This window comes from Lolium rigidum, chromosome 6 (genome assembly GCF_022539505.1).
Source record: "Lolium rigidum isolate FL_2022 chromosome 6, APGP_CSIRO_Lrig_0.1, whole genome shotgun sequence".
In the NCBI taxonomy this organism is placed as follows: Eukaryota; Viridiplantae; Streptophyta; class Magnoliopsida; order Poales; family Poaceae; genus Lolium; species Lolium rigidum.
In genome coordinates, this window is record NC_061513.1 from 234,199,736 (window position 1) to 234,219,217 (window position 19,482).

The window sequence follows — 19,482 nt, forward strand, 5'->3', positions numbered from 1 at the left end:
GTTTCGTTGGGGCAAAGTACTTTGGTTGTGTTGTACAGGTTCCACGTTGGCGCCGGAATCTCTGGTGTTGCGCCGCACTACATTCCGCCGCCATCAACCTTCAACATGCTTCTTGGCTCCTCCTGGTTCGATAAACCTTGGTTTCTTTCTGAGGGAAAACTTGCTGCTGTGCGCATCATACCTTCCTCTTGGGGTTCCCAACGAACGTGTGAGTTACACGCCATCAAGCTCTTTTTCTGGCGCCGTTGCCGGGGAGATCAAGACACGCTGCAAGGGGAGTCTCCACTTCCCAGTCTCTTTACTTTGTTTTAGTCTTGCTTTATTTTATTTACTACTTTGTTTGCTGCATTATATCAAAAAAAAAATTAGTTGCTAGCTTTACTTACTGTCTTGCACTCTATATCAAAAACACAAAAAAATTAGTTACTTGCATTTATTTTATCTAGTTTGTTTTATTTACTACTGCTAAAATGGCCACCCCTGAAAATACTAAGTTGTGTGACTTCACAACCACAAATAATAATGATTTCCTATGCACACCTATTGCTCCACCTGCTACTACAGCAGAATTCTTTGAAATTAAACCTGCTTCACTAAATCTTGTTATGCGAGAGCAATTTTCTGGTGTTAGTTCTGATGATGCTGCTGCCCATCTCAATAATTTTGTAGAACTATGTGAAATGCAAAAGTATAAGGATGTAGATGGTGACATTATAAAATTAAAATTGTTTCCTTTCTCATTAAGAGGAAGAGCTAAAGATTGGTTGCTATCTCTGCCTAAGAATAGTATCGATTCCTGGACTAAATGCAAGGATGCTTGTATTGGTGATATTATCCCCCTGCTAAAATTATATCTTTGAGAAGTAGCATAATGAATTTTAAACAATTGGATAATGAACATGTTGCTCAAGCTTGGGAAAGAATAAAATCTTTGGTTAAAAATTGCCCAACCCATGGACTAACTACTTGGATGATCATCCAAACCTTCTATGCAGGACTAAATTTTTCTTCGCGGAATTTATTGGATTCAGCTGCTGGAGGTAACTTTATGTCCATCACTTTGGGGGCGGCTACAAAGCTTCTTGATGATATGATGATAAATTACTCTGAATGGCACACGGAAAGAGCTCCACAAGGTAAGAAGGTAAATTCTGTTGAGGAATCCTCTTCCTTGAATGATAAGATTGATGCTATTATGTCTATGCTTGTGAATGATAGGACTAATGTTGATCCTAATAATTTTCCGTTAGCTTCATTGGTTGCCCAAGAAGAACATGTTGATGTAAACTTCATTAAAAATAATAATTTCAACAACAATGCTTATCGGAACAATTCTAGTAATAACTATAGGCCATATCCTTATAATAATGGTAACGGTTATGCTAATTCTTATGGGAATTCTTACAACAATAATAGGAATACACCCCTGGACTTGAATTTATGCTTAAAGAATTTATTAGTACACAAACTGCCTTTAACAAATCTGTTGAGGAAAAGCTCAATAAAATTGATATTCTTGCTTCTAAGGTTGATAGTCTTGCCTCTGATGTTGATCTTTTGAAATCGAAAGTTATGCCTAATAGGGATATTGAAAATAAAATTGTTACTACAGCAAATGCCATCCAAGTTAGAATTAATGAGAATATAAGATTAATGGCTGAACTGCGTGCTAGGTGGGATAGAGAAGAAAATGAAAAACTAGCTAAAGAGAAAAATGTAGCTAAAGTTTGGACTATCACCACCACTAGCAATGCTAATGCTCCACATGTTGCTGCACCTCCTACTATTAATGGTAAAATAATTGGTGTTGGCAATGTTTCTACTCCTAGTGCAAAGCGCGCAAAATTACCTGAAACTGCTAAAACTGCTGAAACTGCCTCGTGATAAAACTGCTGAAATTTTTTCCAACCTTGGGGATGATAATCCCATTGCTTTAGATTGTAATGATTTAGATTTTGATGATTGCCACATCTCTGAAGTTATAAAGTTCTTACAAAAACTTGCTAAGAGTCCCAATGCTAGCGCTGTAAACTTGGCTTTCACAAAACATATTACAAATGCTCTCATAAAAGCTAGAGAAGAGAAACTAAAACTTGAAACTTATATTCCTAGAAAGCTAGAGGATGGTTGGGAGCCCATCATTAAAATGAGGGTCAATGATTTTGATTGTAATTCTTTATGTGATCTTGGTGCAAGTATTTCTGTTATGCCTAAAAAAGTCTATGATATGCTTGACTTGCCACCATTGAAAAATTGTTATCTGGATGTTAATCTCGCTGATAATGCTAAAAAGAAACCTTTGGGGCGAGTTGATAATGTTCATATTATGGTTAACAATAACCTTGTCCCCGTTGATTTTGTTGTCTTGGATATTGAATGCAATGCATCTTGCCCCATTATATTGGGAAGACCTTTTCTTCGAACCGTTGGTGCTACTATTGATATGAAGGAAGGTAATATTAAATATCAATTTCCTCTCAACAAAGGTATGGAACACTTCCCTAGAAAGAGAATGAAGTTACCTTATGATTCTATTATTAGAACAAATTATGATGTTGATGCTTCATCCCTTGATGTTACTTGATATACACTTTCTGCGCCTAGCTGAAAGGCGTTAAAGAAAAGCGTTTATGGGAGACAACCCATGTTTCTACTACAGTATTTTTGTTTTATATTTGAGTCTTGTAAGTTGTTTACTACTGTATCAACATCTCCTTATCTTAGTTTTTTGTTTTGTTGTGCCAAGTAAAGTCTTTGATAGTAAAGTAAATACTAGATTTGGATTACTGCGCAGAAACAGATTTCTTTGCTGTCACGAATCTGGGTCTAATTCTCTATAGGTAACTCAGAAAATTATGATAATTTACGTGAGTGATCCTCAGATATGTACGCAACTTTCATTAAATTTGGGCATTTTCATTTGAGCAAGTCTGGTGCCTTAATAAAATCCATCTTTACGGACTGTTCTGTTTTTGACAGATTCTGCCTTTTATTTCGCATTGCCTCTTTTGCTATGTTGGATGAATTTCTTTGATCCATTAATGTCCAAGTAGCTTTATGCAATGTCCAGAAGTGTTAAGAATGATTGTGTCACCTCTGAACATGTTAATTTTTATTGTGCACTAACCCTCTAATGAGTTGTTTCGAGTTTGGTGTGGAGGAAGTTTTCAAGGATCAAGAGAGGAGTATGATGCAATATGATCAAGGAGAGTGAAAGCTCTAAGCTTGGGGATGCCCCGGTGGTTCACCCCTGCATATTCTAAGAAGACTCAAGCGTCTAAGCTTGGGGATGCCCAAGGCATCCCCTTCTTCATCAACAACATTATCAGGTTCCTCCCCTGAAACTATATTTTTATTCGGCCACATCTTATGTGCTTTGCTTGGAGCGTCGGTTTGTTTTTGTTTTTTTTTGTTTGAAAAAAATGGATCCTAGCATTCACTGTATGGGAGAGAGACACGCTCCGCTGTAGCATATGGACAAGTATGTCCTTAGGCTTTACTCATAGTATTCATGGCGAAGTTTCTTCTTCGTTAAATTGTTATATTGTTGGGATTGGAAAATGTTACATGTAGTAATTCTAAAATGTCTTGGATAATTTGATACTTGGCAATTGTTGTGCTCATGTTTAAGCTCTTGCATCATATACTTTGCACCCATTAATGAAGAAACACCTAGAGCTTGCTAATTTGGTTTGCATATTTGGTTTCTCTAAAGTCTAGATAATTTCTAGTATTGAGTTTTGAACAACAAGGAAGACGGTGTAGAGTCTTATAATGTTTACAATATGTCTTTTATGTGAGTTTTGCTGCACCGCTCATCCTTGTGTTTGTTTCAAATAACCTTGCTAGCCTAAACCTTGTATCGAGAGGGAATACTTCTCATGCATCCAAAATCCTTGAGCCAACCACTATGCCATTTGTGTCCACCATACCTACCTACTACATGGTATTTCTCCGCCATTCCAAAGTAAATTGCTTGAGTGCTACCTTTAAAATTCCATCATTCACCTTTGCAATATATAGCTCATGGGACAAATAGCTTAAAAACTATTGTGGTATTGAATATGTACTTATGCACTTTATCTCTTATTAAGTTGCTTGTTGTGCGATAACCATGTTTTCTGGGGACGCCATCAACTACCCTTTGTTGAATATCATGTGAGTTGCTATGCATGTCCGTCTTGTATGAAGTAAGAGAGATCTACCACCTTAATGGTTGGAGCATATATATTGTTAGAGAAGAACATTGGGCCGCTAACTAAAGCCATGAATCATGGTGGAAGTTTCAGTTTTGGACATATATCCTCAATCTCATATGAGAATAATAATTGTTGCCACATGCTTATGCATTAAAGAGGAGTCCATTATCTGTTGTCCATGTTGTCCCGGTATGGATGTCTAAGTTGAGAATAATCAAAAGCGAGAAATCCAAAATGCGAGCTTTCTCCTTAGACCTTTGTACAAGCGGCATGGAGGTACCCCATTGTGACACTTGGTTAAAACATGTGTATTGCAATGATCCGGTAGTCCAAGCTAATTAGGACAAGGTGCGGGCACTATTAGTATACTATGCATGAGGCTTGCAACTTGTAAGATATAATTTACATAACTCATATGCTTTATTACTACCGTTGACAAAATTGTTTCATGTTTTCAAAATAAAAGCTCTAGCACAAATATAGCAATCGATGCTTTCCTCTTTGAAGAACCATTCTTTTTACTTTTATGTTGAGTCAGTTCACCTATCTCTCTCCACCTCAAGAAGCAAACACTTGTGTGAACTGTGCATTGATTCCTACATAATTGCATATTGCACTTGTTATATTACTCTATGTTGACAATTATCCATGAGATATACATGTTATAAGTTGAAAGAAACCGCTGAAACTTAATCTTCCTTTGTGTTGCTTCAATACCTTTACTTTGATTTATTGCTTTATGAGTTAACTCTTATGCAAGACTTATTGATGCTTGTCTTGAAGTACTATTAATGAAAAGTCTTTGCTTTATGATTCACTTGTTTACTCATGTCATTACCAATGTTTTGATCGCTGCATTCATTACATATGTTTACAAATAGTATGATCAAGGTTATGATGGCATGTCACTTCGTAAATTATCTTTGTTATCGTTTTACCTGCTCGGGACAAGCGGAACTAAGCTTGGGGATGCTGATACGTCTCCGACGTATCGATAATTTCTTATGTTCCATGCCACATTATTGATGATATCTACATGTTTTATGCACACTTTATGTCATATTCGTGCATTTTCTGGGAACTAACCTATTAACAAGATGCCGAAGAGCCGCTTGTCGTTTTCTGCTGTTTTTGGTTTCGTAAATCCTAGTAACGAAATATTCTCGGAATTGGATGAAATCAACGCCCGTGGCCCTATTTTGCCACGAAGCTTCCAGAAGACCGAAGAGGAGTCGAAGTGGGGCCACGAGGCGCCGCCACACTAGGGCGGCGCGGCTCAGGCCCTGGCCGCGCCGACCTATGGTGTGGGGCCCTCGTGTGGCCCCCCGCGTTGCCCTTCCGCCTACTTAAAGCCTCCGTCGCGAAACCCCCAGTACCGAGAGCCACGATACGGAAAACCTTACTAAGACGCCGCCGCCGCCAATCCCATCTCGGGGGATTCTGGAGATCTCCTCCGGCACCCTGCCGGAGAGGGGATTCATCTCCCGGAGGACTCTTCACCGCCATGGTCGCCTCCGGAGTGATGAGTGAGTATTTCACCCCTGGACTATGGGTCCATAGCGGTAGCTAGATGGTTGTCTTCTCCTCATTGTGCTTCATTGTTGGATCTTGTGAGCTGCCTAACATGATCAAGATCATCTATCTGTAATGCTATATGTTGTGTTTGTCGGGATCCGATGGATAGAGAATACTATGTTATGTTAATTATCAAGTTATTACCTATGTGGTGTTTATGATCTTGCATGCTCTCCGTTATTAGTAGAGGCTCTGGCCAAGTTTTTGCTCTTAACTCCAAGAGGGAGTATTTATGCTCGATAGTGGGTTCATGCCTCCATTGAATCTAGGACAGTGACAGAAAGTTCTAAGGTTGTGGATGTGCTGTCGCCACTAGGGATAAAACATTGATGCTATGTCTAAGGATGTAGTTATTGATTACATTACGCACCATACTTAATGCAATTGTCTGTTGTTTTGCAACTTAATACTGGAAGGGGTTCGGATGATAACCCGAAGGTGGACTTTTTAGGCATAGATGCATGCTGGATGGCGGTCTATGTACTTTGTCGTAATGCCCAATTAAATCTCACTATATTTATCATGACATGTATGTGCATTGTTATGCCCTCTCTATTTGTCAATTGCCCGACCGTAATTTGTTCACCCAACATGCTTTTATCTTATGGGAGAGACACCTCTAGTGAACTGTGGACCCCGGTCCATTCTTTTATACTGAAATACAAATCTGTTGCAATACTTGTTCTTTATTATTCTCTGCAAACAATCATCTACCACACAATACGGTTAATCCTTTGTTACAGCAAGCCGGTGAGATTGACAACCTCACTGTTTCGTTGGGGCAAAGTACTTTGGTTGTGTTGTACAGGTTCCACGTTGGCGCCGGAATCTCTGGTGTTGCGCCGCACTACATTCCGCCGCCATCAACCTTCAACGTGCTTCTTGGCTCCTCCTGGTTCGATAAACCTTGGTTTCTTTCTGAGGGAAAACTTGTTGCTGTGCGCATCATACCTTCCTCTTGGGGTTCCCAATGAACGTGTGAGTTACACGCCATCAGTGCTCGACGGCGGCCTCCCCGCGGCAGTGCACAACGGCGGCCTCCCGGCACTGGCCCTCCCCATGCCGGTCATGAGATAAGGTAGGGGGTGGTGTGTTCAGGGAATCTTTGAGGTGGGGAAAGAGGAGTATGGTGCGGTGTGGACCTGTTTCCGTTTCTATAGAGACGCGTGCGCTTTTTTGTTTTACGGAAACGTCGCACGGGAGCACGTTGTATGCGGTGTTGCTATTAGCTTTTTCCAAGATAGATATAGATATAGATTTAAGGGCATGTACAACATGGTGACGTTAGTCTTCCCTTAGAGGTGCCACGTCGGATATTTGCTTAGTTGGAGGAAAGAAAATGATGGAAGACAAGTTTGTTTTCCCTTGGCTAAGGGATCATCTCTTAGAAAATACTACCTCCGTTTCAAGGAATAAGGCGCACGCGTATTCCAAGACGAACTTTGACCGTAAAAATTGAGCAACAAAATCTTGATTATATTATATGTAATTAGTATCGTTGGATTCCTATTGAAAAGAACTTTTTACTGGTAATAATTTCATACAAACAATTTTGATCTATTTGAAGTAATTCTTGGTCAAACAAAAAGCTCGTAAAACGAGGACGCCTTATTCCTTGAAACGGAGGTAGTAAGGGAAGGCTATTTTCTCCATTTTATGACATGTCTTCCTTTAGCAAGATAATTTTCTACCAAATTTAATTTAATTAATTATCATTAATTATTAGGAATGACTATAAAAGATACCGCATTGTATGGGGCTGCCCTAGCTAGCGCTCGTGCGCCAGGGAGGGATTGAGCAATCGATTTCTAACCAAACATTCTTTCCTTTTTTGGCAAATTTTGGACTGTAGTGGAGGCTATTGAGGGAAAGTTTTGCATGCATGTAGAAACAGACAAATTCGATAACGTAAGCGAGAATCTTTCCAAATTTAAAAATTCAAAATGTTTTATCTCACAAACGACAACTCCGATTTAAGATCTGTTTTCACCAATAAATTCGTCTCGACGAGATCTTCAAAACTAGCACCCATGTTAATATGTTTCGACAAACTTTTTTCTGGCTAAAAATTATCAACCCTCTCTATTTGAATAATCAACCCCTCTGTACTTGAGTGATCAACGGTAAATGTATAAATTTATCAACCTGGTGTAGGCTATTGAGGGAAAGTTCTGCATGCATGCACAAATAGACGAATCTGCTGATGTCAGCGGAATCTTTTCCAAATTTGAAAATTCAAAACGTTTTAACTTTCAAACGATAACTCCAAATTAAGATCCGCTTTCACCAATAAATCCGTCTCGACGAGATCTTCAAAACTAGCACCCATGTTGATATGTTTCGAGAAACTTTTTTTCGAGCTAAAAGTTATCAACCCTCTCTATCCGAATAATCAACCCCTCCGTACTTGAGTGATCAACGATGAATGTATAAAATTATCAACCTCGGTGCGGACTATTGAGGGAAAGTTCGCATGCATGCACAAAAAACGAATCCGCTGATGTCAGCGAAATCTTTTCCAAATTTGAAAATTCAAAATGTTTTAACTTTCAAACGATAACTCCAAATTAAGATCCGCTTTCACCAAAAAGTCCGTCTCGACGAGATCTTCAAAACTAGCACCCATATTGATATGTTTCGAGAAACTTGTTTTCGGGCTAAAAGTTATCAATCCTCTCTATCTGAAATAATCAACCCCTCCGTACTTAAGTGATCAACGGTAAATATATAAAATTATCAACCTGGTGTAGGCTATTGAGGGAAAGTTCTGCATCATTCACAAATAGACGAATATGCTGATGTCAGCGGAATATTTTCCAAATTTGTAAATTCAAAACTTTTTAACTTTCAAACGACAACTCCAAATAAAGATTCACTTTCACCAATAAATCCTTCTCGACGAGATCTTCAAAACTAGCACCCATGTTGATATGTTTCGAGACACTTTTTTCGGGCTAAAAGTTATCAACCCTCTCTATCTGAATAATCAACCCCTCCGTACTTGAGTGATCAACGGTAAATATATAAAATTATCAACCCCAAAGTTAATTTTATTTTAAAACATTTTAGCGATATTTTTTAGTTTAGAAGCTATCAACCCGGTGTCCTGTTATTTATCAACAGTAAATATAAATAACTACTAACCCTAAAAATCTAATTTTATTTTGAATATTTTTGCGACTCTTTTTAGTTTACAAGTTATCAACCCGGTGCCCTGTTATTTATCAATGGTAATTATAAATAACTACCAACCCTAACAAGTATTCCATTTAGAATATTTTAGCGAACATTTTTTTATTTTACAAGCTATCAACCCGGTGCCTCGTTATTTATCAACGATAAATATAAAATAAATAATAACCCTAAAAAGTATTTCATTTAGAATATTTTAGCCACTCTCTTTTAGTTTAGAAGTTATCAACCCGGTGACCCGCTATTTATCAATAAATAAATATCAACCCTAAAAATTTAATTTAATTAAAAAAATGTAGCGACTCTTTTTTTGTTTACAAGTTATCAACCCGGTGCCCCGTTATTTATCAACGGTAAATATAAATAACTAGCAACCCTAAAAAGTAATTTTCATTAAGAATTTTTTTAGCAACTTTTGTTAGATTACAACTTAAAACAGTACTTAATTTGAGTAGCAAGTGGTAGTTCATTTGAGTTGCAAGTGGATCTTCCCACCCGTTATTTTCCCCCTTAAAAACCACTGGCCCGAAAAAGGGAATTGCAAAAGGACCCCATTAAATCTGAATTACCATACGAAAAAAAAACCAAAAGAGAATTGTAAAAAGTGAATTGAGAGTCTGCCTCGTGCTGAAGAAAAAGAGTGAGATGCTATGTGTATGCATGCAACAACTTATGAAAGAGTGCTGAAAAGTTGGCTCATTAAATGCAAATCCATGAGATGCTCTCTGCATGTGCATGCATGCAGTGTGAACGCTAATGCAACTTGCAAAGTAGTAATACAAGCTGTTAGTGTGAACACATGTGAACGCAATTAAAGCACTACGTGATACAAAGGGAATTGAGTCACGCTTTCGCGTGAGCGCTCCGCGCCACAGAAACCGATCGCTCGAGCGAGCGATTGCCAGGGAGGGGATTCGCATTGTATGACTTATAACTATTTTTTTCTCTAGATGATATGGTGAAATAAGAGAAGTCATGCCTTCTCTACCATTGTAGCCTAAGTCATTTAAAAAGGAATCGGAGGAGTAAAAAAAAAGTCCACGGCGCACGGCGAGCTCCGCCGTGTCGCCTAGTCAAACCACTTCGCTCTCTCCGCGCTCCGGTCTCCAGAAGAGCTCGAATCGCCTCTGGCCTCGCCTCGTCTCGCGGCCTCGCCTCATCCCGGAGCAGGCCAGCTGCCCAGCGAGCCGAGCGCGGCGCCCATGGAGTTCCAGAAGATCGTGGTCGCCAATCCCATCGTCGAGATGGACGGTGAGAAACCCCGATCCCCGCTTCCAATCCGAAGTTTGTACCACGCCGCGCTTGATTTGTCTAGTGTCTCGCTGCGATTCACGAGAGAATGTACAGATCAATGGCTGGGCTTTGCTCAGCTTGGGAATTGTTTCGCCGTACTGTGGTCGATCGGTGAATTAGGCTGCTTTACTTTGGTTTGGATCATGTGCATCTGAACTGGGACTCAATATTTTCCCTTACATTTTCATGTTCTTGGCCCCCTTGGCCTAATTTACTTGTGCTGGGCAATGTGATTTTTGGGTCAAGTTGTTCGGTGCTCGAATGTAGAGATCGTTTCATGCTAGTATGGCGATTAATGTTCGTCAATTTAATTAGTTTACTTGACGATTTGATATCTATGCACCGGCGAGTCTTAGAGGCGTATTGAAGAGCAGAGGTAGGAAGCGCGCTGAATTAGCTAGATGTCTCTCTGTTGAGTGACATGAAAGATCGAGTAAGCACACGCGTATACAGCGATAAAAGGACAATAAAATTGCAAATCCTGTTCCATGGCACGCAGTATACAATATATCCAGACACCAAGTTCAGAACTTATCTGCAAAAATATCTCAAAATAGAACTTAAATAGGCCCTTTTTGATTGGGCCTTGTTGTATACCAAATGTCAGGACAATATCTTCTTCAATCAAAAACTTCATTAGTTAGTATTTGCTGAAAAAGTTCCATGGATAAACTTTATGTTAGCATATACAAAAAAAAAAGTATGTTTTCCCGGTGTGTGTCATTCTTTTTCACATTGGGAGAGAGTGCTTCTGCAGACTAACTGACCCGTAAAGTTTATATTCATTTTGTGCAGGTGACGAGATGACTAGAATTATATGGAAATGGATCAAAGATAAGGTTAGTTATTGTCATTTCTGTTTGTTCTTGATTTTGATAGAATACTTAACCAAGGGCCGTGTTCAGAATCTCTGATTATCTTATATCATTTTGTTCAATTTTTGGTGCTTTAGTGTTTCTTATTGTCCGCGTCTTCATTTGATAGACATTTTGAAATATTTTATTGCAGCTTATATTCCCTTTCCTGGATTTGGACATAAAATACTATGACTTAGGTCTACCTAACCGTGACGCTACTGGGGACAAAGTAACAATAGAAAGTGCAGAAGCTACCCTAAAGTAAGCCTCACTTTTTCTGCTTCATGGTTCTGGGTCATTCTATGTTTTCTTGTCTCTCTTTTGAGTTATGCCTTTCTTTCATGACAACAGTATTTTCTACTGGAATGGCTATTATTAGTGCTTTTTGCTGAACCTCTTGGTCCTAGTCCCAACTAGCAATTATTGTTAAATGAAGGAATTTGCATGTGTGCCAGTGGTTTCTTTTTCGAGAATACACCCTGGGAGGTGTATTGATCACATAGAAGAAAAGCCGGAAGGCTCACACCACAACGTTCGTGCTGTCAACAGGGGTGACAGCTCCCCGAGCAAAGCCTAATCTCCGTCCCTCCACGAGAAAGGAAAGGGGTCAGGAAAGCTGAAAGACTCGGAGCGGAACAACCTAGCTAGACGCCAACTGAGGGACTCCTCCTTGATCCTACCCCTAATCGCTCGAGCCTCCGGTGCCGCGCCGTTGAACACCACCTCATTCCGGTGCCTCCGGATGCACCGGAAGACAAGGATAACCGCCGTCCAAAGGTCCCGTCTCAGCCCCGAGGGGCGGACCAAGGAGGACCACCACCGAACAAGGTCCGTGTCCACGGAGGGGAGCCACTCCATCATCCCCCACCGAGCTAAGACCCAAGCCCAGATCTCGCGCGTGACCACACAACCTAGCAGAAGGTGCTGAATGGACTCCGGCTCTTGGTCGCACAGAGGGCAAGCAGCAGGGTGTGGAAGGCCGCGCCGCTGCAGCCTATCCGCCGTCCATCACCTGTTCCGGGAGGCAAGCCGGGCGAAGAACTTACATAATGCTGATACATAATTGATGTATATTGTTTGTGCCTTTGTGGTCCCTATATTTCTAGCCTATTGAGTTATGCTGTAATTTTGTTCCAGGTATAATGTGGCCATCAAGTGCGCAACTGTCACCCCAGGTGATGCTCAGAAGAATTTGATTTCATTAACCTATGAGCATTATGTATCGACGAAGCTTTGGACACATATGTTAATTTTGATTTGGTGGCACGCTACTTTTGAGCTTACGGACGAAGGACGTGTAAAAGAGTTTAATTTAAAAGCTATGTGGAGGAGTCCAAATGGGACAATAAGGAACATCTTGAATGGTAAACCACTCACTGGTGATCAGTTTATTTCACATATGTTCATTGAGCTTCGTGAGTCCTGTATTTATTCTATGCTTAACTTTCATTGATGCACCTGTTGTGGTTTCTTTTTTACTTACATCATAGGAACTCATTGACTTCTGCAGGAACTGTTTTCCGGGAACCAATCATCTGCAAGAATGTTCCTCGGCTTGTACCTGGTACGGTGGTTTTATTGCACTTTCACACACCAATGCTTGGAGCTCGTTGATATTTATGCTACATATTTTACTCTGCCAGGATGGACAAAACCCATATGTATTGGAAGGCATGCTTTTGGTGATCAATACCGAGCAACAGATGTAATCATTAGAGGGCCAGGGAAGCTCAAATTGGTATTTGGTATGTAACTCAAGAAAACTAGTTATTCAGCTACTCTTGTGATTGGTCTTACAAGTCAGAATTTGTAGAACTTAGCACTCATTATTTTGTAGCTTGATCTCTTTATGATAAAAAAATGTTAATGCTTCTCAAAATAGAGACATGGTTGTTGGCATCGACATTACATGTGACCATCTTGGCACATAAGCCTGGCTACCACTATAATCAGGAGCACTACTTCAGGACCTATTTAATGATTTATATGCGTATACACTGAGTAGAATCAGTTTCTCTTACTAAGTACTCCGTACTTTGTATTTGTGAGCGCACCTTACTAATATAGTTAAGTACCAATGATATTTTTCTGCAGTGACTTATGAGTTATTCGTTGTGCTAATTTCATGCTTACACTCTTATCTTCTGAAAACTGCCACAGATGGCGTAGAGGAGCAAATAGAGTTGGATGTGTTCAACTTTAATGGTGCTGGTGGGGTAGCATTGTCTATGTATAATACCGATGAGGTTTGTTTAACTAGCTTGGATGCTCTGTATCTTCAAAATTGGTCTTTAAACCTGACATACTTTATCTTATTGCATTGGAAATAGTCTATTCGGGCTTTTGCTGAATCTTCAATGAACGTGGCTTACCAGAAAAGATGGCCACTTTATCTTAGTACCAAGAACACGATCCTCAAAAAATATGATGGAAGGTCAATATTCAATTATCATGCATTATCTATTTTTTTGGAGATAGTCTTGAATCCATGTATGGCTTACACTGAAATATCACTCTCCTTACTTGCCGGTTTATCTCATATATCAGGTTTAAAGACATTTTCCAAGAAAACTATGAAAAAATTTGGAGAGGCAAGTTTGAGAAGGCAGGAATATGGTATGTCTATTTGCTCTATTGAACAGATAAGTATATAACATGCTTTGTTTTCCTTCTGTTCCAGACTAATTGTTGCTGTGGCAGGTACGAACATCGGCTGATCGATGATATGGTGGCCTATGCCCTTAAGAGTGAAGGTGGTTATGTTTGGGCTTGCAAGAATTATGATGGAGATGTGCAGAGTGATCTGATTGCTCAAGGTTTGTGCTCATCGTATATGGATGTTATTCCTTGCAACCTTTTATCTTGAGAAGGATGTCAGTTCATTTGCTAAGAGAAGTATGGTTTTACTTCTGCTGCAGGTTTTGGATCCCTAGGTCTCATGACATCAGTTCTGGTAAGTGTATGCCCTGATGGATGCTTCGTGCTACTCTCTGTATTTCAAAGTTATTATCACCATTTGTTTTATTATTGAGAATTCATCTAGATTGCACTGTCCTGCACCTGATATGTGCTTCTCTGTGCTCATCTTAACAGTTATAATTTTTTTATTGCTTTAGGTGTGCCCTGATGGTAGAACAGTTGAAGCTGAAGCTGCACATGGTACAGTCACAAGACATTACAGAGTCCACCAAAAAGGAGGCGAAACAAGCACAAATAGCATCGCGTCAATCTTTGCATGGTCGACTGGACTAGCACATAGGTACCAAGGGTGAATTAAATTATAGAAATAGATGATATTGATTTTACTCATGTTAAACCTGGATTCTCTTTTTGTGCTCTGTTGACCCTAAACTTCTTATACACAATCTTCATTTTCGTTAAACCAGAGATTTCAGAAAATTATGTTCTGAACTTCAGTTGGAATTTTCACTTTCGGGAGGTTGTTCTAGCTTATACATTCTTATTTGCTACTTCTGTAAACACCAAGTAGGCCACAGTAATTTTATTTGCTACTTTTGTAAAGATCTATAGCTGAAGCATTACGCGTTAACCTTGAACACTTGTACAGGGCAAAGCTGGATGACAACAAAAGACTGTTAGATTTCACACAAAAACTGGAAGCTGCTTGTGTGGGAACAGTGGAATCTGGAAAGATGACAAAGGATCTAGCTCTTCTCATACATGGGCCAACGTAATTCTTGCATCTCGTTTTGTATTCTGTAGCGACAATACAAAACGTAGTTCTAATCACCATTCTATCTATTAATTTTAATTTATACTGATTATCTTGACATCCTACAGTGTTAGCCGAGATAAGTATCTGAACACACTGGAGTTTATCGATGCGGTTGCTGATGAGTTGAAAACAAGTTTGTCAGTAAAATCGAAGTTATGAAGGTACTTCAACTAAGATCCTTTCCCTGTATTTCAGCTTAAGTGGCTTGTAATGCTTCTGTGAGGCTCATGTTTTCTTATCTAAGCATAATCTGCTATTCTCAACACAGGAGCGAACAGGGCAAGGGACTTGTTAAGATCTCCCATAATATACGATTTTATACCTTTGTACTATGAATAAGAAGGTGGGCAACGTTCCTTACAATACTCACAATCTCACATAAAGCCTCTGGTGACAATCTGAATGCACCTTGGAACAATGAAGAAAGTCTATGAATTTAGCTCGAAACTAAGACAACTAGGCCTATAGTTCACTAAATTCTGATTCATGAACAAGTCATTGTCTAGTAGCTCTTCCGAAAGTTCTGTCCAAACCAAGTGTGGTTTTGTCACCCCTACATACATACAAGTGGTGTTTGCAACAAATAGGCTTTTATTTTATTTTATTAAAAACACTGTCATGTCCCAGACATGGAATCAAAGGCAACTCAAAATATGGAGGTGATCGTCCTTTTACATTGATGCAAGTTACATGTTTCAATAATCCTTACAGCTTCAGTTTGCTTTCATCATTGGGCAACCTGAAGCCGATGCTGCAGAAGCAGCAGGCGGGCTCAAGAAGCTGGCGAGGAAGTTGCCCCGCTCGTAGTAATACTCTGCCTTCTCCACCTTCATCTCCTCATCAACCTGTATCACATTATTGCAGCGGACCATATATCAGTGTTTCCTCTGTTAGTGTAGATTCCCAGGTCTGAACAAAAGTTAACTGCATGGACAGCACGGAGATCTTATATACCAAGGTGCCAAACAAACTTACATGGAAGATGCAGACGCCAAAGAACTCCACACGCTGGCCATGAGGCGGGTGCCCCTTGAACGGCCCCTCCATGTACCCCCAATGTCGGAACTTGAAGGCGACCTTCGGTGGGTCGCTGCTGTAGACGTCAAGCACCTCAATGGCAAAACCCCGTGGAAATGCTGTGAGGAATGTCGACATGCCGGAGTCGACAGTTTCTTTGTCCGGGTCATAGATGCGGTGCTCTGACGGCAAAGTGGTCGACAGGAACGCGTTGTAGCCTCCCATGGCCGACCATTCCTTCCGTGTCAGAGCCTTCATCCCTGCAAGCTTTTCATGTCGTTACACGGCGCGCTAATCTGGCAAGGTGTGGAAGTGTGTTGTGTGCAGCCATGAAGCCTCACCGTTGGTGCTCGCCGTGAATCCCTGGGAGTGAACGCACTTCTGATCCTCGGGGCGCACCTTGTGGAACATCTCCATCTCCCAGGTCTTGAGCAAGCGCTGCACCTTCTCTTCCACAGACCCCTCCGGCCATTCCTGTTGCAGTATGGATCATATGAACATAGTTTTGAATAACAACAATCTGTGTAGACACAAGGATTTTGCTCCGTAGAGAGTGAAGCGATTCACAGAGAGGCTAATATGTACATTGGTCCTCTCTTCCTCGAAGAGCTTGTTGACCACGTCAAAGTTGGGAGGGGCTCCGAGCCTCCACACCGTGTTCTTTTCGCCCTCGCCGTGGATGAACGACCGGTACTTGTCGCCTCCTGTTTCTGCAGACGCCATAGCTAATTGCTTTCCTCTCAAAATGGACAGGTTGATTGTGGTATTTGGAAGCGGCGAGTCAACTAAATAGTGAGGAACTGCATCATTGCAAACGTCACTGCGTTGGAAATTAAGAATAGTATACGCTATCCACCAACCCAATTCTCAAGCCGTCCCTGTCTCACTGAGTTGCCTCCAATCCTTTTGGCTGTAACTCGTGTCCACTGGAAAATGTTTAGACTTCTTTTTTTTTGACCATAGGAAAAAGGATTTTGCTTGTGATGACAGCTTGTCTCTTTCTTCTGCATGTTTTAATTATTTTCCCCCCTTGTCTAAGAAAACATAAAGCCTCATGCGCGCCTGTTTATAGCCAACGTTAATTGGCCGTTTGTATTACTGCTCTTGAGGATCGAGCTTACCGGAGAGTTGTTGTTCTCAGTACAATTAGCACACGCACACGTCTTCAACAACATCATGCATCCGGGCCTCTTGTGCATCCGTGCATCCATCCATGCCTGGCCGTCTGATCCAAATCACACGCGCAACTGCTAAACGTGACTAAATTTGCATTTACACGCCCGCCTAGAAACTATGATAGCGTATCATTCCAAATAAACCCCTAGATCGGTTTTCCTTCGTAGATTGAACGGAGTCTGACGGCGAGTCGGCGACCACACAGCGCAGCTTGCAGCGGCCGGCGGCGGCAGCCGGCAGGGGAAAGCAGATGGCGCGGAGAGCGGTGGCGACTGGAGACCACTGAAGTTCCCAACGCGGCAGTCTGCGGCGGTCATGCCGGCGGCGACGACGACGAATCCGGCCGGCGGCGACCATCAACGGCTCCATGACCATGAAGGGCTTGCAACATGCATGGATACAACCTTACGTGCTTGTACATACAGCTGCTCATGCGTAGCACATGCGTGTATTCGTTGCAATACGAGTAATAGATCACAGGATGGCAACAGCTGGTAGCACAAATGTCGATTGATCCACTACCACACAACGGGGAGGATGACGACGAGTCGGCATTCGGCAACCACACAGCCCCGCTTGAGCGGCCCGGGGTGGCCACGGAAAGCGGGTGGTGTGCAGAGCGGTGGCGACCACCGAAGTTCTCCGCCGCCGCCGCCGTCGCGGAACTGTACGATCTAGTTCTGACCTAAACGATTGGATGGGTTTATTTACAAAGATTTTAGTAGCTTACGGGTCCAGCGGGCGTGTAAGTGTAAAATAATCACAATATCCATCTCCTGCGTGCGATTTAAATCGGAGAGTGGTGGATGGATGGATGCATGGATGCACAGAAGCCCCAGATGCATAGGATATGTTGCCCACCTTGTCTTTGGCGCTTTTTGCTAACATAAAAAATGAGGTGGAACTGTGGATGTTCATGGGAGAGAATCGTTTGAAAGATACAATGTCGAGATAGTAGCATCATATCTAATTTTCGCTTTTATTTTTGTCAAATCTGTTGCTTAATTAATAGATTGGGCCAAATCAATTGCCCCCAGGGTATCAGCCTCAGCCCTTGGTCAAAATCAAATGCAAAAATCATGAAATAAGTGGACCCAAAGGTGGCGTTTGTACCAGAACAATAAAAACCTTTTTTAAGGAACCGTAAGCTTATTAATTAGGCAATAATATCCTTACAATTATTTGAGACGACCTCCAACACATGTTGGGACTGATCCACTAAGTAAACCATTTGCGCTATTGTTGCCTGATTGCGCTAACACGATCCACCTTGGTAATGCTACTATCTTGGCAAACCTTGTTGAATAATCTAGTAGCTTGGGTACTGTTTAGGGGTAGAAAGTTTGGATAATTGCACATTTGATCCCATGTGCATATGCTCCTGCCATTGTAAAAAAATATTTTAAAGTGTCAAGAAAATTCCAAACAAAAATTCGGATACTGTTTCAATTAATTTTCAATTAACACTTTTCCGATGTAAAAGTAGTTAGAGCTCCACGTGTTTTGTGTGTTCAGGAGCAGGTCAATAGGATCGAGCATATCGATCACTTACATAAGGCCTAAGCCCAGCTTTAAATTAATAAAGCTACAAAGGTAGAGTACAAAGATGCCGAGAACAGCTTACGACGCAACACAATTACAAGCAAACACCAGAAATCATGAAGAACAGCTTGCAACAACATGGTCCTCTTTAGCTATTTGCAACCCGGTGCCGAAGAAATCAAGAGGGAGCCGGCTCGTGTGGCTTGACAAGGGAGAAACACCAGGTAGTTGCACAACAGCCACATCCGAGTCCATCGTCGAAGAAGGCTCCCTGCCTCCTCGCCCTAGCTTGAAGAGCGCCGCACCATCGACCGATGGAAACGCTCCCCTGAACCTGAATGCGGACTCGCCGGCGAGGATCGAAGTAGACCAAACCAAGCAAGAAACGCCAGGCCAAGCACATCGAGAAGCACCTCAGCGGACCGAAGATCGAACACGTCAGAGACAAAGCTACTGGGAACGCTGGAGAAGACACCGGCACACCTCCAACCACACATCAAACGCCCACACCCACCCTCAAGCACCCCAAGGCCGCGCCTTCGAGCAAGGGGAGCGACGCCAAGCGCCACCGCAACCCAATCCAACATTAGGTTTTCACCTGGGGTCATAGGAGGAGGGGGAAGGACAGTACCTCGACGACGCCCCCAACAAGGAAGGCGATGCCCATGGATGTCGTCGCCGTCGTGACCGGCACCACCTGTTAGGGAATTCTCCCGGTCGAAGAGTCCCGCCATCCTCTAAGACGATTCAAAACCAGCTAGACCGGGCGCATCCGAGGAGAGGAGGGGCTGGTGGCTTCCTATCTGACACCGGCGACCATCGAAGGAGCCCCCAGGCCACGACCAGCACCCTCCGGTTCCACGCCGTCCACACGGCCGCAGAGGCCGGCAAGCAT

General features: G+C 41.7%; 2 protein-coding genes across 2 annotated transcripts; one reads left to right on the plus strand and one right to left on the minus strand.

Moving 5' to 3' along the window:
- The first annotated feature begins 10,001 nt into the window (after nucleotides 1-10,001).
- Nucleotides 10,002-15,506, plus strand: LOC124660582 (isocitrate dehydrogenase [NADP]-like). Its single transcript, XM_047198405.1, has 16 exons — nucleotides 10,002-10,217; nucleotides 11,055-11,098; nucleotides 11,268-11,377; nucleotides 12,254-12,291; nucleotides 12,403-12,480; nucleotides 12,627-12,680; nucleotides 12,760-12,861; nucleotides 13,277-13,362; nucleotides 13,447-13,550; nucleotides 13,664-13,732; nucleotides 13,817-13,932; nucleotides 14,035-14,069; nucleotides 14,233-14,375; nucleotides 14,685-14,807; nucleotides 14,918-15,013; nucleotides 15,121-15,506. Exons 1-15 carry the CDS (start codon nucleotides 10,169-10,171, stop codon nucleotides 15,009-15,011), a joined length of 1,245 nt encoding a protein of 414 aa, XP_047054361.1. The 5' UTR covers nucleotides 10,002-10,168; the 3' UTR covers nucleotides 15,012-15,013; nucleotides 15,121-15,506.
- Nucleotides 15,266-16,656, minus strand: LOC124660583 (pathogen-related protein-like). Its single transcript, XM_047198406.1, has 4 exons — nucleotides 16,455-16,656; nucleotides 16,211-16,343; nucleotides 15,828-16,129; nucleotides 15,266-15,697 (listed from the first exon to the last, which is right to left on the minus strand). Exons 1-4 carry the CDS (start codon nucleotides 16,590-16,592, stop codon nucleotides 15,566-15,568), a joined length of 705 nt encoding a protein of 234 aa, XP_047054362.1. The 5' UTR covers nucleotides 16,593-16,656; the 3' UTR covers nucleotides 15,266-15,565.
- Nucleotides 16,657-19,482: the final 2,826 nt, after the last annotated feature.

What these genes read in the sequence shown, in the direction of transcription:
- LOC124660583 (XM_047198406.1), bottom strand. Translation starts at nt 16,592, where the DNA reads ATGGCGTCTGCAGAAACAGGAGGCGACAAGTACCGGTCGTTCATCCAC. An exon ending in TCGAGGAAGAGAGGACCAAT is followed by an intron (nt 16,344 to 16,454) that starts GTACATATTAGC and finishes ATACTGCAACAG; the next exon opens with GAATGGCCGGAGGGGTCTGT. An exon ending in ATTCACGGCGAGCACCAACG is followed by an intron (nt 16,130 to 16,210) that starts GTGAGGCTTCAT and finishes AAAAGCTTGCAG; the next exon opens with GGATGAAGGCTCTGACACGG.
- LOC124660582 (XM_047198405.1), top strand. Translation starts at nt 10,169, where the DNA reads ATGGAGTTCCAGAAGATCGTGGTCGCCAATCCCATCGTCGAGATGGAC. An exon ending in AGTGCAGAAGCTACCCTAAA is followed by an intron (nt 11,378 to 12,253) that starts GTAAGCCTCACT and finishes ATTTTGTTCCAG; the next exon opens with GTATAATGTGGCCATCAAGT. An exon ending in CTCAAAAAATATGATGGAAG is followed by an intron (nt 13,551 to 13,663) that starts GTCAATATTCAA and finishes CTCATATATCAG; the next exon opens with GTTTAAAGACATTTTCCAAG.